This window comes from Geotrypetes seraphini, chromosome 12, assembly GCF_902459505.1.
Source record: "Geotrypetes seraphini chromosome 12, aGeoSer1.1, whole genome shotgun sequence".
Classification (NCBI taxonomy): domain Eukaryota; kingdom Metazoa; phylum Chordata; class Amphibia; order Gymnophiona; family Dermophiidae; genus Geotrypetes; species Geotrypetes seraphini.
This window is the reverse complement of record NC_047095.1, coordinates 59,956,173-59,974,209: the sequence shown is the minus strand read 5'-3', so window position 1 is coordinate 59,974,209 and position 18,037 is coordinate 59,956,173. Positions and strand designations below refer to the sequence as shown.

At 43.6% G+C, this 18,037-nt stretch overlaps 1 protein-coding gene across 3 annotated transcripts in view; it reads right to left on the bottom strand.

Annotated features, from left to right (window-relative positions):
• EPS15 (epidermal growth factor receptor pathway substrate 15) overlaps nt 1-18,037 on the bottom strand; it is a 312,116-nt gene that overhangs the window by 236,214 nt on the left and 57,865 nt on the right. For all 3 annotated transcript variants that reach the window (XM_033915879.1, XM_033915877.1, XM_033915878.1), the window contains exon 5: nt 14,863-14,958. In XM_033915879.1, coding sequence (XP_033771770.1) covers nt 14,863-14,958 — 96 coding nt within the window. The remainder of the gene's footprint in view (nt 1-14,862; nt 14,959-18,037) is intronic.

Genomic DNA, 18,037 nt, shown 5'->3' with positions numbered 1-18,037 from the left:
CAGATTGGTTATACTTGGAATGGCGACTCCTGTCTCCTTTACATCTTTGTCACATTCTCAGTATCAAGATGCCCAGATTGTATAAAGAAAATAAACTTTTATTAGATACATGGAAAACTCTAAGATATGTAAGTAATTTAACTGAAATTCCTATTAGTAAATCGACAAATCAATCTATATGGCTAAACTCCAAGATTCAGATTGGCGGAACTAAGATTGTCTGGAGGCATTGGTTAAATGCAGGAATACGAACTTTAAATGATGTTATTTCAAATGGAAAGATGCTTGAGTTTACACAATTGCAAAATAAATTTGGACTGAATAAATCACAATTTTATAAATGGTTGCAATTGAAGCAGGCCATTCAGGCAGGGTTCCCTGAATGGAAAACTTTAAATTTTCAATACAGCATGGAATTTTTATGCTTCCAGGCAGATTTTCTGGGTCACCAAGCCGCACAGTGGTATAAAGTTATTAGTGAATTGGTTAATAAAAAACCTAAAAATGGTCTTAGGGATATTTGGAGCATTGAGATTAATCATCAAATTTTGGCATCTCAATGGCCACAAATTTGGTCTTGGAGAATAAGATGTACACTGTCAGCATCTATGAGACAAACTTGTTTTTTTCTTTTGCATAGAGCATTTTGGACCCCTGTTAGATTACAAAAATTAAATAGTTCAATGTCTAATAGATGCTGGCATTGTAAGCTTGAAGTAGGGACTTTGGATCATCTTTTATTTTTCTGTCCCTATATATTAGCCTTTTGGAATTCGATCTGGGATCAAATAAATTCTTTATTAGATAATCCTGTAGCATTAACTTATGATACTGTGATATTTGGCATATCTATGAGGAAAAAGAGTCAGATATCGGCAAGTAATAACAAACTTTTATTGATTATGACAGGAGTTGCCATGCAACATATTACTACAAATTGGAAAGATCACACAAGACAATTTTAATTTCTGGTGGAATTCACTATGTCACATATATAGAATGGAACGTTCAATAGCAATACAAAATGGAAATTATAAAAGGTTTAATGAAATATGGGGGCCATTGACATTGTTTTGTAATGAATAAACACCATTTTCTTAACATTATTTATGATTGGAAGGGAAAGGGGAGGGTTTATATAAATGAAAAAAAAAAATAAAATAAAAATGTAAAAAAGAAATATGACAAAGATTGATTCAATTAAATAATTGTATGGAAAGGGAGGGGGGAAGAAGGGTTTAGATATATATACCTTTGTTATGATCTTGATAGATTTATCAAGTGATGTTAGTAAATCTATGTATTACTTATATTGTGCACTTGCTGAAAGTTTAAAAATGAATAAAGAATTATAAAAAAAAAAGAATTATAATTCAAATATTACTTATTAATTTAAATGGCTCTTAAAATTTATTCTCTTAACGTCAATGGTCTTAACCTTCCAATAAAAAGAAAGAAAATATTAAATTTTCTTCATAAGCAAAATGCTGATATATATTTCATACAAGAAACGCACCTGTCAGGAATTGAATCTAATAAACTAATAGATAATTGGATATCCAAATGTTTTTTTGCACCTGCCATTGGTAAAAATGCAGGAGTAGCTATTCTCATAAATAAGAAATGTATTGCAGATTTCAAGTTAATAAAATTCGATCCACTAGGAAGATGGGTACATATTAAAATGGATCTGAGAAATACAACCCTGGATTTATTCAATTTATATGCTCCTAATTCAAATCAAATGGAGTTTTTCAAAAATATTCAACAGATATTACTACCACTGGCTGCTTCTAATTTAGTAGTAGCTGGAGATTTCAATGCTGTAATGGATCCTATTTTGGATAAAAAAACCAAGTAAAATTATGAAATCATTAGGATTAGATAATTTAATACAATCTTGTGATTTAATAGATATATGGCGTATCCTTCATTTTAATGATCAGGAATATTCATTCTGTTCTCAGGTCCATAAATCCTTCTCAAGAATTGATTATATATTCATTTCTAATAATATAGCACAAAAAGTTATGAAAGCAATTATTGATCCTATTATTATATCAGATCATGCTGGTGTGTGGGTTGATCTGCAGAATGATATACCAGTTTATTCTAAACCAATTTGGAGATTTGATAATGCTTTACTTGCAGACATGAAATTTATAAAAGATATTAAAGAAAAAATGCATGAATTCTTTCAATTCAATAATTCGGATAACATAAACATTGAAACTTTATGGGACGCTTATAAAGCAACAATGAGAGGAAATATCATATCATACTCTGCATATATGAAAAAACAACTTAAAAAACAATTTATACAATTGGAACAAGAAATTAAATTATTAGAACAAAAATTAATTACTAAATGGGAACATGATACATTGCAGAAATTATTAAAAACAAAAGTTAAATATAATGAGATTTCTTCTCAATTTGTAAGGAAAGATATGTTCTGTCGGCAAGTACAGTATTATGGAAATTCAAATAAAACTGGAAGACTATTAGCAAATTTTATTAAAGCAAAAAAAAGAAAATCTAAGATTATTGCAATTAAGGATAAACGGGGCAATACACACACTAGCAATGAAGATATTATAAAACAATTTCTTGATTTTTATAAGGATTTATATACTTCTGATACTTATGAAAATAAAGAACAAGATGGTATAGAATTCTTGAAGTCATTTATTGGACCAAATATTCCGGATCATATAAAAGGAAGTTTAGAAGAACATATATCTTTAAAAGAAATAGAATCAGCATTGAAAGCTCTTAGAGTTGGGTCCGCTCCAGGTGGAGATGGATATACTGTTGAATTTTACAAAACATTTCAAAATATTTTATTACCTTATCTATTAAATTTATATCAATATCAAATAAATAATGGAAATATATCAGGAACTATGGCTGATTCTGTTATACCGTATTTTCGCGGATATAACGCGCGCGTTATACGCGTTTTTACCTACCGCGCATACCCCTCGCGCGTTATATGCCTGAGCGCGGTATACAAAAGTTTTTAAACATAGTTCCCATCCCCGCCCGACGCCCGATTCACCCCCCCAGCAGGACCGCTCGCACCCCCACCCCGAACGACCGCTCGCACGCGCTCCCACCCGCACCCGCATCCACGATCGGAGCAAGAGGGAGCCCAAGCCCTCTTGCCCGGCCGACTCCCCGACGTCCGATACATCCCCCCCCCGGCAGGACCACTCGCACCCCCACCCCGAAGGACCGCCGACTTCCCGACAATATCGGGCCAGAAGGGAGCCCAAACCCTCCTGGCCACGGCGACCCCTTAACCCCACCCCGCACTACATTACGGGCAGGAGGGATCCCAGGCCCTCCTGCCCTCGACGCAAACCCCCCTCCCCCCCCAACGACCGCCCCCCCCAAGAACCTCCGACCGCCCCCCCAGCCGACCCGCGACCCCCCTGGCCGACCCCCACGACCCCCCCACCCCCCTTCCCCGTACCTTTGGTAGTTGGCCGGACAGACGGGAGCCAAACCCACCTGTCCGGCAGGCAGCCAACGAAGGAATGAGGCCGGATTGGCCCATCCGTCCTAAAGCTCCGCCTACTGGTGGGGCCTAAGGCGCGTGGGCCAATCAGAATAGGCCCTGGAGCCTTAGGTCCCACCTGGGGGCGCGGCCTGAGGCACATGGGCCCAACCCGACCATGTGTCTCAGGCCGCGCCCCCAGGTGGGACCTAAGGCTCCAGGGCCTATTCTGATTGGCCCACGCGCCTTAGGCCCCACCAGTAGGCGGAGCTTTAGGACGGATGGGCCAATCCGGCCTCATTCCTTCGTTGGCTGCCTGCCGGACAGGCGGGTTTGGCTCCCGTCTGTCCGGCCAACTACCAAAGGTACGGGGAAGGGGGGTGGGGGGGTCGTGGGGGTCGGCCAGGGGGGTCGCGGGTCGGCTGGGGGGGCGGTCGTTGGGGGGGGAGGGGGGTTTGCGTCGAGGGCAGGAGGGCCTGGGATCCCTCCTGCCCGTAATGTAGTGCGGGGTGGGGTTAGGGGGTCGCCGTGGCCAGGAGGGTTTGGGCTCCCTTCTGGCCCAACTACACAAAGGTACGGGGAAGGCGGGTGGGGGTGTCGTGGGGGTCGGCCAGGGGGGTCGCGGGTCGGCTGGGGGACGGGCGGAGGTTCTTGGGGGGGGCGGTCGTTGGGGGGAGGGGGTTTGCGTCGAGGGCAGGAGGGCCTGGGATCCCTCCTGCCCGTAATGTAGTGCGGGGTGGGGTTAGGGGGTCGCCGTGGCCAGGAGGGTTTGGGCTCCCTCCTGGCCCGATATTGTTGGGGAGTCGGCGGTCCTTCGGGGTGAGGGTGCGAGTGGTCCTGCCGGGGGGGGGGATGTATCGGACGTCGGGGGGGGGGGCATCAGGCTTTCAGGATGGGGACAGACCTTCAAGGGGGGACAGGACTTCAAGGGGGGACAGTGCACGGAAAGTCAGGGGGGGTGAACGGAGAGTCGGGACAGCGCACGGAAAGTCAGGGCAGTGCACGGAAGTCAGGGGGGGTGAACGGAGAGTCGGGACAGCGCACGGAAAGTCAGGGCAGTGCACGGAAGTCAGGGGGGGTGAACGGAGAGTCAGGACAGCGCACGGAAAGTCAGGGCGGGCGAAAGGAGCGTCGGGCATCATGCGCGGTATACCCGTGAGCGCGGTATACAAAAGTTTTTGTACATGTCATTGTGATTTCTGCGCGCTATACCCGTGTGCGCGTTTTACACGGGTGCGCGTTATATCCGCGAAAATACGGTAATTGTCTTACCAAAACCAAACAGGGATCCGACATTGATAACAAATTATAGGCCTATATCTTTGATGAATGTAGATGCTAAATTAATTGCTAAAGTGCTAGCTATAAGATTAGCAAAAGCTCTTCCTTTTATTATTGATATACACCAAACAAGATTTGTTGCTAAAAGAAACTCTTCACATAACACTAGATTAGCATTTCATTCTCTAAATTTAGCAAAAAATTTGAATGATCCAGCTTTTCTAATATCATTAGATGCAGAAAAAGCATTTGATAGAGTAGAATGGAAGTTTATGTATCAAGCTCTACAATGGTTTGGTATAGGACCTGGTTTTATTAAAATGATTCAAACATTATATAGCTCCCCTGGAGCAAGATTAAATATAAACAATAACTTATCTGATAAATTTAACTTGCTAAGGGGAGTTAGACAAGGTTGTCCTTTATCTCCCTTACTTTTTGATATCGTTCTAGAACCCTTATTAATTGCAATAAATCAAACTAAGGGAATAAAGGGAATCACATTTTCTAATTGGGAATTTAAATTATCTGCATATGCAGATGATATTTTATTATATTTAAGAGAACCAGAAGACACCATTCCATATCTACTTAACTTAATAGAAAAGTTTGGAAAGTTTTCTGGATATAAAATCAATTGGGAAAAATCTGAAGTTCTTCCAATTAATATCCATTGCACCAAAGGATTATTTGATTTATATTCATTTAAATGGAAAGAGGAAGGACTAAAATATTTAGGTATTCTTACAAAAAATACAATTGATGACACAGTAAAAGAGAATGAAAAACTTTTATTAAAGAAAATAACAGAAATGTGCGAGCAATGGAATCCTTTACATCTTTCTTGGTGGGGAAGAATCCAAACAATTAAAATGATGATTTTACCTGTGGTTTGTTATCAAATGAGTATGATTCCAATACTTTTTCAGGGGTCATTTTATAAAAAGTTAAACTATATTAACAAAATTTGTTTGGTTTGGGAAAAGACCAAGAATCGCTTTAGCATCATTACAAAAAACAATCAAGGAGGGAGGGGTAAATTTTCCAAATTTCTATAGGTACCATCAAGCCTATATTTTAAGACAGGGAATGTATTGGATCCTCCCAGATCTTATGGAAAATATACCCGACTGGTTATATTTAGAATGGCGCCTCATGTTCCCTTTACATCCAGAACATTTTATTAGTATAACAATGCCTAGCAGATATAAAGATCATAGAATTCTAATAGATACATGGAAAACATTAAGATTCATAAGCAATTTATCAACAGATCCATTGGCTAAATCTTTAAATCAATCTATTTGGGTAAACTCCAGGATCAAAATTGGTGGATTTTAAATAGTATGGAAACAATGGATAAAAGCAGGTATACGTACTTTAAAAGATGTAATAGTAAATGGATCACTGCTTAGTTTTTCACAATTGCAACAAAAATTTGGATTAGATAAAACACAATATTTTAAATGGATGCAATTGAAGCAGGCCATTCAGGAAGGGTTCCCTGAATGGAAGAATCTTAACACTCAATATAGTTTACCAATCCTTTGTTTTCAAGCGGATTTTCTAGGACACCAAGCCGCAAAATGGTATAAGAATATAAACGAATTTTTAAACAAAAAAAAGAGATCAGGACTTAGGGACATTTGGAGTATTGAGATAGGACAGATAATTTCTCCATCTCAATGGCAAAAATTTTGGTCCTGGAGAATACATACTACAAGATCAGCATCTATGAGTCAAACATGGTTATTTTTATTACATAGAGTTTTATGGACCCCTACGAGATTACAAAAATTAGATAGTAATAGATCTAATAGATGCTGGCATTGTAAGATAGAAGTGGGGACATTGGACCATTTACTATTCTTTTGTCCCTGCATTATTTCCTTTTGGAAATTAATTTGGCCCCAAATTAATAATTTATTAGAAAATCATGTTGGACTATCATATGATACAATATTATTTGGAACAGCAATGAGAACACAGAGTCTGATTTCAGCTAACAATAATAAACTTTTATTAATTTTAACAGGGGTCGCCATACAGCAAATTACTCAGAACTGGAAAGATTACACTAAACTAAATTACACTTTTTGGTGGAATTCAATTTGTCATATATATAAAATGGAAAAAGCAATGGCATTACAACAAGGTTATATAAAAAAATTTAATAAAATATGGAGACCATTGACAAATTATTCTATTGATCAGATATCATAACACATGTATAAAACATATAGAGGGGGAAGGGAGGGAAAACTATTGTAATATTAATATGATATAAAATTCTAATAAAGGGTTTCTTTAATTTACATTGTAAGAACATTTATTAATAATTTCAAGTGTTTTTTCATAATTGAATGTAAAGCACAGTTACTTACCGTAACAGGTGTTATCCAGGGACAGCAGGCATATATTCTCACATGTGGGTGACGTCATCTACGGAGCCCCAGCGCGGACAGCTTTTCAAGCAAACTTGCTAGAAGTTTCAAGTTTGCACACTGCACCACGCATGTGCTAGCCTTCTTGCCACTAGAGGGCGCATCCCCACCTCGTGGTCCTCAGTTCCATAACATAGCAAAGAAAGCCATCCCCGGGGAGGTGGGCGGGTTGTGAGAATATATGCCTGCTGTCCCTGGATAACACCTGTTACGGTAAGTAACTGTGCTTTATCCCAGGACAAGCAGGCATGATATTCTCACATGTGGGTGACCTCCAAGCCAACCAAAAAAGGGCAGGTGGGAGGATGGCAAATTATGAAAACAGGTTACGTAACACCGACTGGCCAAACCGGCCGTCGCTTCTGGACAAAGTATCCAGACAGTAGTGAGAGGTGAACGTATGAACCGAAGACCAAGTGGCAGCCTTACAAATGTCCTCCATAGGTGTAGATCGGAGGAAAGCCACAGAAGCTGCCATCGCCCGGACTTTATGACCCATAACGCGACCCGCAAGCGGGAGACCAGCCTGAGCGTAGCAAAAAGAAATGCAAGCAGCTAACCAGTTGGACAAGGTGCGCTTCGAAACCGGGTGTCCCAAACGATTAGGATCAAAGGACAAAAATAATTGAGGAACCTTCCGATAAGACTTGGAGCGTTGGAGATAAAAGGCCAACGCCCTCTTACAATCAAGGGTATGAAGCGCCGCCTCACCAGGATGAGAATGGGGCTTCGGAAAAAACACCGGAAGGACAATAGACTGATTGAGGTGGAAATCAGACACAACTTTAGGTAAAAATTTGGGATGGGTGCGGAGAACCACCTTATCATGATGAAAGACCGTGAAAGGAGGATCCGCAACCAAGGACTGTAACTCACTGATTCGACGAGCAGATGTGAGTGCAATCAAAAAGACTACTTTCCAAGTAAGAAACTTAAGATGCGACTTGTCGATGGGTTCAAAGGGAGGCTTCATAAGCTGAGCCAAGACCACATTAAGATCCCACACCACCGGAGGAGGTTTCAGAGGAGGATGGATATTCACTAGCCCCTTCATGAAACGTGTCACCAGAGGATGAAGAGAGAGAGAACGACCCTCAAGATGCCGATGGAATGCTGCAATGGCACTGAGATGCACCCGAATGGAAGTCGTTTTCAGGCCAGACTCAGACAAATGCAAAAGATATTCCAGAAGCGAAGCCACAGGCACCGAATCTGGTTGCAGACTATTCAAAGAACACCAGGAAGAAAACCTGGTCCATTTCTGAGTATAGCAAAGCCGAGTCGAGACCTTACGCGAGGCCTCCAAAACGTCCCTCACGGCCCGAGACACCGGAACCGAAGTCAGAGGGAGAGAAACCAAGCAGTCAGATGTAAAGACTGAAGATTGGGATGCAACAGCGAACCCCGACTCTGAGACAGCAGAGAGGGAAACACCGGTAGAAGTAGAGGTTCCCTGGTACTGAGTTGAAGAAGTAGGGAGAACCAGGGCTGCCTTGGCCACCGAGGTGCAATGAGGATCATGGAGGCTCCGGCCGATCTGAGATGAACCAGCGTTCTCAAAATCAGAGGGAACGGTGGAAACGCATAAAGGAACCTCCCCTCCCATTCGAGGAGGAAGGCATCCGCTTCGAGACGATCCGGAGAGTAGATCCGAGAGCAATAGAGGGGTAACTTGCGAGTCTCCGGAGAGGCAAACAGATCCACTTGAGGAGTTCCCCAGCGGTCGAAAACCTCGCGAAGTACTCGGGAGTTCAGAGACCATTCGTGCGGCTGGAGAAGACGACTGAGTTTGTCTGCAAGCTGGTTCTGCTCTCCCTGAATGTAGACCGCCCGCAGAAAGATATTCTGGGAAATTGCCCAGTCCCAAAGACGGAGAGCCTCCTGGCATAGAGGCCAAGAGCCCGTACCCCCCCGCTTGTTGACATAGTACATCGCTACCTGATTGTCCGTCCGCACGAGTACTACCTGGTCGTGCAGCAGGTGGACAAAAGCTCGCGCCGCCAGAAAAATGGCGCGAAGCTCCAGCACATTGATGTGGCACCGACGGTCCTCGGCAGACCACAGAGCCTGCGTCCTCAGACCGTCCAGGTGCGCTCCCCACGCGTACTCGGAAGAGTCCGTCGTCAAGACCTTGGTGTGAGGAGGAACGCGAAACAGCAAACCCCCTGACAAATTGGAAGAGTCGGTCCACCAACGGAGCGATCGACGTAAACAAGGAGTTACTGATATCCGGGAAGACACCGGATCGCGATCCTGGCGCCACTGCGACGCCAGAGTCCATTGCGCGATTCTCAGGTATAAGCGAGCGAACGGCGTGACGTGAACCGTCGACGCCATGTGACCCAGCAAAACCATCATGTGCTGGGCCGACACCTGCGACTGCCCTCGACAATGCCGACTCCACCGAAGCAGAGTCTCCCGCCGGGGCGGGGGGAGAAAAGCGCGAAGGCGAACCGTGTCCAGCACGGCTCCAATGAACTGGAGAGACTGCGCCGGACGCAATTGAGATTTGGGGAAGTTCACTTCGAACCCCAGGCCCTGTAAAAGACTGATAGTCTGTCGGGTCGCTAAAATAACCCCCTCCCTGGACGGGGCTTTGATCAGCCAATCGTCCAGATAGGGAAAGACCTGTAGACCCCGCGAGCGCAGGGCCGCCGCCACCACCACCATACACTTGGTGAATACCCGAGGGGAGGATGCCAGCCCGAAGGGAAGAACCCGATACTGCAGGTGCAAATCCCCGACCTGGAACCGCAAAAACCTGCGGCAAGCGGGATGCACCGGAACATGGGTGTAAGCTTCCTTCAAGTCCAGGGAGCACATCCAATCCCCCTCCTCCAAAAGAGGATAGAGAACCGGGAGCGATAACATACGGAACTTCTCTCGGACCAGGAACTTGTTGAGCTTCCGGAGGTCCAAAATGGGGCGTAAGTCCCCGGTCTTTTTGGGGACCAAAAAGTAACGGGAGTAAAATCCCAGGCCCATCTGATCGCGAGGCACCACCTCGACCGCCCTGAGGCTCAACAAGGCCCTGGCCTCCTCCAGGAGAAGGGGCAGCTGGTTCCGATTGGGAGGGCAAGCCCCGGGGGGCAAGTCCGGAGGCGGACAGGAGAAGTTCAACGAATAGCCGTCTGAGATTATCCCGAGCACCCAGGCGTCCGACGTGATCACCGACCAGGCCCCGGCAAAGGCCGTCAGCCGACCCCCGATGGGGAGGGGGTGGCTCGATATTGCGGTGGGGGCCCGCCCCCAACCGCCTATCCCGTCAAAAGGACGGCGCGGCCTTGGCGGCCCCCTGCGCGGCAGGTTTAGAGGGGCCGCCTCTACTCTGCTGGGGCTGTCTTCGAGGGGGCGGTCTGGAGAAGGCCGGTGTGGACTTCTGAGGGTATCTCCTCGGAGGCTGCCTGAAAGGGCGCTGAGCAGGCGCCTTAGGCTTCGGCTTCACCAGAGAGGCCAAAGAGCGTTCCTGTTTGGAAAGTCGCTCCGTCGCCGCATCCAAAGTGTCATCAAACAATTCCACGCCAACGCAAGGCAAATTAGCCAGGCGTTCCTGCAAATTGGCCTCCATTTCGAGGGTACGGAGCCACGCCAGCCGGCGCATGGCCACTGCACAGGCTGAGACCCTCGAGGCGAGTTCAAATGCATCATAAATCGCGTGGAATAAATAGAGGCGCAGCTGGGTCAGGTTGGAACTAAAGGTGGCGAACCGGTCCCTATGCGACTCAGGCATCACCTCCCGAAAGGAGGGGAGGTCCTTCACCATCGTACGGAGGAAGGAAGAGTACGAGAAGGCGTAGTTCAGGACCCTGGTCGCCATCAGAGAGTTCGCATAGAGACGGCGCCCAAATTTGTCAAGGGTCCGGCCCTCCCTACTAGGCGGGACCGTCGCCGAGACCCGGGAAGGCTGAGATTTTTTGACTGCCGATTCCACCAGAAGCGAAGTGTGGGAAAGTTGGCCCTTCTCAAACCCTTTGATGGGAAGGGTGCGATACTTAGACTCCATTTTGGCGGGGACCACAGCGACCGTCAATGGAGCCTCAAGATTCCTCAGAAAGGTCTGACAGAGGACCTTGTTAATTGGAAGGCGCGGCGACTCCCTGGGGGGGGCAGGGAGATCCTGCTCCTCCAAAAACTCCTTGGTGTAAGTGGACCCTTCCGACAAGTCAACACCCAAAGCCGCAGCCATATCCTGCACAAACCTCGTAAAGGACGAGGGTTTAGCAGGAGGAGAGGGAGACCGAGACTTCCCGGCAGAGCCGAAGGGAGAGGCCTGGTTGGAGTATCTGGGCTCCCTACCCGACCCCGACCCCAAAGAGACACAGTCCTGCGACCTCGACGGAGTCGGAGACCGGGTGCGCCTGGAGGAACCCCTCGGGGATCCCCCCGGGGTCCGAGGCACCGAGGTCCGCCCCTTCGGCCCGGACGAGGAAGCCCGAGAGCTCTCCCTGGCCGGAGACCGGAACAAAATGGGGTTATCAACCCGCAAATCCCGAACTTGCAAGGCCCCGCCCCTGGCCGGTGACGAGCGACCACGCCGCCGAGGCGAGGTCCGAGACCTCTTAGCCTTCCTCGGCTTGCGCCTCGCTCGAGACCTGCCCGAGGGAGACGAACCCCTCGAGGACCCCGAGGACGAGGACGAAAGTCTTCGTACTCGGCGCCCCTTGTCCTTCGGCCGCACACTACGCTCCGGCGGATCTCGCGAAGCCGGGTCCGAGGGAACCACCGAGGTCGAGGCCGTGGGCGCCTCGGGAGCCAAGGCCCCGGTACCCGAGACCGAGGTCGCCAACTGCGGGGCCACCGGGGCCGAAGCCTCCGAGGCCGAAGCTGCCGAGGCCGAAGCCTGGTGCAGCTGGTCAATGGCCCCGGTGAGCTCCGAGGCGATCAACGCCCGGAGCAATTCCTGGAACACGGGGATTGACATCCCCTGCGGCAAGACCTGCCGCTGCTCCTCAGAGGGCGACCTCGGTCTCGAGTATTCCCTCGGGGCAGCGGACGATGGCAACTTGGGCTTCACTGAGGCGGACCCACCCGCCGACGAGCCCGAGGATGGCTTCTTAGATGGAGCTGAGGAGGGAAGCGGAGACTTACCCGAGGCCTTGGAAGAGGGCAGCTGCTTCGAAGGCACCGAGGCCCGAGGCGACGCCGACGGTCCCGAAGCTGAGGCCGAGGCCGATGTCGAGGCCGAGGTCAAGGCCGGGGCCGAAGCCGAGGCCGAACTCGAGGCCTTCCCCGGCGGGGACTCCACAGAGAAAAGTTCCGCCATGCGGGCCTTTCGGCGTTTAAGCGCCCGCTTCTGAAAGGTGGCACACTTATCGCAGGATGCCGTCGGGTGTTGGGGCCCCAAACACCGCAAACAGCACCTGTGCGGGTCAGTAATAGAAAGGAGTCTTTCACAGCGCCCGCACTTTTTAAAGCCCGTTACGGGCCGGGACATGGGCCCACAAGCGAGCCGGGAACAAGCGAGGTTCCTCGGCCACGGCTACCGGGAGCCCCCGGTAGTAACGAATACGAAGTTTTTTTTTTTTTTTTTTTTTGAAAAAGAAAGAAACAAAGCAAAAAGAGACGAAAAAACGCAGCGACCGTGCGAAAAACCCCACACAGCCGCGGCGACAGAAGGCAAATTTAGCACAATTTCTCCACAGGGCTTCTGGCTCCGCGGATGAAAAAGAACTGAGGACCACGAGGTGGGGATGCGCCCTCTAGTGGCAAGAAGGCTAGCACATGCGTGGTGCAGTGTGCAAACTTGAAACTTCTAGCAAGTTTGCTTGAAAAGCTGTCCGCGCTGGGGCTCCGTAGATGACGTCACCCACATGTGAGAATATCATGCCTGCTTGTCCTGGGATAATACATGTATTTCACTTGATGTAAGAATTTAAAAAGAATAAATATTTTAAAAAAAACAAACAAAAAAAAACACACCTTTTTATTATATAAGAATATAAGTAGGGTAGGATTGGGATATATGATATTTGTTTTAATTTGTTTATTCCTAATGGATGGGATGGGTGGGGGAGGGGTTCTTTTTATGCTTTGGTGATTACAAATAAGAATGTCAAGTGATTTGTAAAATTCTTGATTGAATATTATACACTTGTTGTAAGATATGAAAACGAATAAAGATTAAAAAAAAAAAAAAGATGATTATAATCTGTAGACAGCTTTAGGTCTTAAGTCATATGTCTTCAAATAATAATAACAGTTTATATACTGCAGGACCGTGAAGTTCTATGGGATTTACAATGATTAGAAAGATAATAATAATAATAGTAATTTTATTTCTTGCATACCGCTATACCGTGAGGTTCAAAGCGGTTTACAGTAGATACAGAAGAGATGCAATTAAGTAAGATTAATTAAAATGAAGAAAAAGTACTTGTTCCCTGACTGTCCCAAAGGCTCACAATCTTGCTAAAGTACTTGAGAAAAATAAATTAATTAGGCTATAAACATAGTATAGAAGAAGGCAGGAAAACAGTACATAGGAAAATTAATTTAGAATACATTATACAGGAGTTTTTTTCGGATACGATATATGGGAAGGATTTAACATAATAAACATAATAAATTATGTATCATTAAAAAATTAAATCTAGTAACATTACAAAGATTCTAAACTGAATTCCATACATTGATTGAGAGATGCTACAAATTGAGTAGAACTTACATAGTTGGAGATTTGTGGCAAACAGTTTATATATATATATATATATATATATATATATATATATATATATATATATATATATATATATTATGTTTATATATATATATATATATATATATATATATATATATATATATATATATATATATATAGTAAGTAGGCAAAATTAAGGTAAATCAGATCAACTACCTGTGAATGTCGGAAAACCTGTTCATACTAAAACTTTAAACATTCAAAACAGAAAATTTAGAAACATAAAAAACAATATTCAAACAGGCTGAGCTCCTCAACGTGTACCCTATTTTCACCTGAAAATTCATCTTAATTTAGGAGCGTAAAAGTTATGCTTATAAATTTAGCCTGCTATTCATTTGCCTAGATTGATGAGCATAATACAAAAGCCAATGTAATTTACATAAATTGTAATCTGCTTAGGTTTAAGTGGAATAGAAATGTTAAAACTAAATAGTGCTAAAGTCACTGCTACGCGCTTTCTTGTACCCATCCAAAATCTGCTCCTGTTGCCATCCAATTTTCATGTTCATAAATTAAGAAATTTAGTGAAATTTTGAGCATCAATCTAGGCACTCAGCCTATTAAATTTTCAGAGAGGCCATTTTAGGAAGATAACTTAAGAGCATAAATTCTTTAAATTTCAGACCCACAATATTTTGTAAGAGTTTTCCTTTAATTTTATGCAAGATTTTTGAATATGTTATTAAGTTGCAGGCCTTTTCTGCCAGATATTTGCACCTGATCTTAAATTCATCTTGGTATCAGGACCACTGCAAAGTCTAAGTAGATATTTCAAACAGCCTTTGCCACACAGCAAAAAAACACATCAAGGAACTGCTATTGATTTCTCAAAATTTAATTAGAACTGAAATTTTTGGTCACTAAATACAAATAGAAAAAAAAAAAATACATGACATATGGTTAGCTGCTATTATGAGAATGCAATATATACTTACAAATCTAGGTGGTGGGACAACCAAGTTTAGACTAGCAAGTGAAACATCCAGCCCATCCTGAGCACAAGCGACAAGACGCAGTGCTACATAAAATTCCTGAAAACAAGAGAAAAATGACTAGTAAGCGTATTCAACATGGGAATTTACCACATGTGTCAAAATGTTTAGGCTCCTGATGTAGGCCTGATAGGCTGAAACAAGTGTGTATCAATAAAGTTGCACACCTGGACCTTGGAACATCTCCACTGCTCGTTTTTTCGTTTCAACATGGGGATTCACCACATTAATTCTTACAAACTAAACAAGCAAAGAATTCTCATTTTCCCTTTCAGTTGGCTCTCAAAATGTTTTCAATGAATTCTTCACTAAGAAATGTTTTCCAACTGAAGAACAGGAGATACAGGGGCCTGAAGGTTAATATGAAGTTTAGATTCAGTATTCTAGATCTCCAGCTTTATTACTGGAAACCTCCTCTTAGTCATAATCACATGTCAAAATTACCCCCTCCTTATACAGAAAAGGATTTTTTGTTTTTTATTATTGGGATTTATTAACCACACTTACAGAAGAACTTAAGAATAGCCTTACTGGGTCAGACCAATGGTCCATCAAGCCCAGTAACCCATTCTCACAGTGGCTAAACCAGGTCACTAGTACCTGGTCAAAACCCAAGGAGTAGCAATATTCCATGCTACTGATCCAGGGCAAGCAATGGCTTTCCCCGTGTCTTTCTCAATAACAGACTATGAACTTTTCCTCCAGGAACTTGTCCAAATTTTTCTTAAAACCAGTTACGTTATCCGCTCTTACCACATCCTCTGGCAATGTGTTCCAGAGCTTAACTATTCTCTGAGTGAAAAATGTTTCTTCCTATTGGTTTTAAAACTATATCCCTGCAACTTCATCGAGTGTCCCCTAGTCTTTGTAATTTTTGACTGAGTGAAAAATCAATCCACTTGTACTCATTCTACTCTACTCAGGATTTCATAGACTTCAATCATATCTCCTCTCAGCTATTTCTTTTCCACGCTGAAGAGCCCTAACCGTTTTAGTCTTTCCTCATACGAGAGGAGTTCCATCCCCTTTACCATCTTGGTCACTCTTCTTTGAACCTTTTCTAGCACCACTATATCTTTCTTGAGATAAGGAGACCAGAATTGAACACAATACTCCAGATGAGGTCGCACCATGGAGCGATACAAAGGCATTATAACATTCTTAGTCTTGTTAACCATCCCTTTTTTTAATAATTCCTAGCATCCTGTTTGCTTTTTTGGCAGCCGCCATACATTGGATGAAAGGTTTCATTATACTGTCTACAATGACACCCAGATCCTTTTCTTGGGCGCTAATCCCCAAGGTGGACCCTAGCATCCAGTAACTGGGATTCAGGTTATTCTTCCCAATGTGTATCACTTTGCATATATGCACATTAAATTTCATCTCAATGTTAAAAGATGAACCCCTTCAGTCATCTCTTAAGTACCTTCTATTAAATATTACTCTTCAGGCCCTCAGAAATGCCACCAGATGTTCAACAACATTTCATAACACCTGGCTTTATGCATTCAATCTTCACCGGGTCACTTATAACAATAATTTTCTTAACTTAAGTTTGATAGAATAGATTTAACTTTCATACCCACTATATTAGTACTTAACTTAGGTGGCGATGGTAAGCGATAAGTACGCCAACATGTTTCACCCATAGGGGGTTTCCTCAGGGCCACAATCCCTCAACTAAAGTCTTTTCCACGCGATGCGACCACCCAATAACTCTTAACAAGACTCTCCTCCATTGAGAAAAATGATAATTTAATCCTACCCTCTGTTTTCTATCCGATAACCAATTCCTAATCCACAACTGAAATTTATCACCTATCCCATGACATTTTAATTTTCTCAGGAGCCTCTCATGAGGAACTTTATCAAAATCTTTCTGAAAATCTAGATACACTATATCTTTTTTTTTTTTATATATATTTTTATTATTTTCAACTTAAATTTCAAGTATTACACTTGTACAGAAAGCAAGAATAGAATAGATATCAAATACAATAGTAATATAATTCCTAAGTTAACAAATATACTATTTATGCTCAAGTCCACAAATTAAGATCCAAGAATTAAAGAAAATTGGCGAAATTATAAAGAAAAACAGTAATAATAACAAGAAACTGAGAGCTATAGCATTGAGATGGGGTCACAATATCCAAATTATAGGGCTCAAAGATTGTTAACATTCAGACGAGACATAGCCACGAAATTGGTCAGTTGTGATGGTTCAAAAAACACATATTTAAGAGTACGGTAATAAACAATACATTTACACGGGTGTCTCAAATAAAAGGTTGCCCCCAAAGATAAAACCCCAGGTTTCAAAAGAAGAAATTCACGGCTGCGCCTTTGCGTCTCCCATGCCAAATCTGGGAACATTTGTATTTTATAACCAAAAAAGCTTTTTTGTCTATTTTTAAAGTAAAGTTTTAACAACCATGTTTTATCAATTGGCAAAGCTAAAGTAATGATCATAGTGGCTGGTGATGCTAAATCCTTCTCAGATGTTTCTAAAATCTGTGAAATGTTTAAGGGTTCTTGATCTGAAGATTTTACTTTTGGTTGTTGATTTTGTTCTTTATCAGGCAAATAATAAACCCTTGAAAAGGTGGTAATGAATCTTCGGGTATCTCTAAATTCTCCACTAGATATCTCTTAAGCATATCTCTAGGTGTTACTAACTCGAGTCTTGGAAAATTAATTAACCTTAAATTATTGCTACGTGAGTTGTTCTCAAGCATTTCAATCTTCTTCCTTAGGTTAATATTGTCTTTAACTAAGGTCTCTTGAATTTGTTTCGATGATACAATTTCTTTTTCTATTTTTTGAATAGATGAGTTAGAAGTATTCGTTTCTTCTCTTGAGTTCTTCAGTTCCTTATCGTGTTCCTTAATTTTCCCTTCAATTTGTTGAAATGTAGGAGTAATATTTTTAACAAAACCAGCCATTAAGTCCCAAATAGAGTCTAAAGTCACTTCTGCAGGTTTAATCAGTACAATTGGAGTTTGTGTAAATGTAAAGTGCTCACCGTCCTGAAGTCCTTCGAGGGGTGTCTTCTGCCCTTCCCCCTCATGTTGAGATGGTGTTCCCCCAGATACCTCCATGGGGGCCCTGGAAA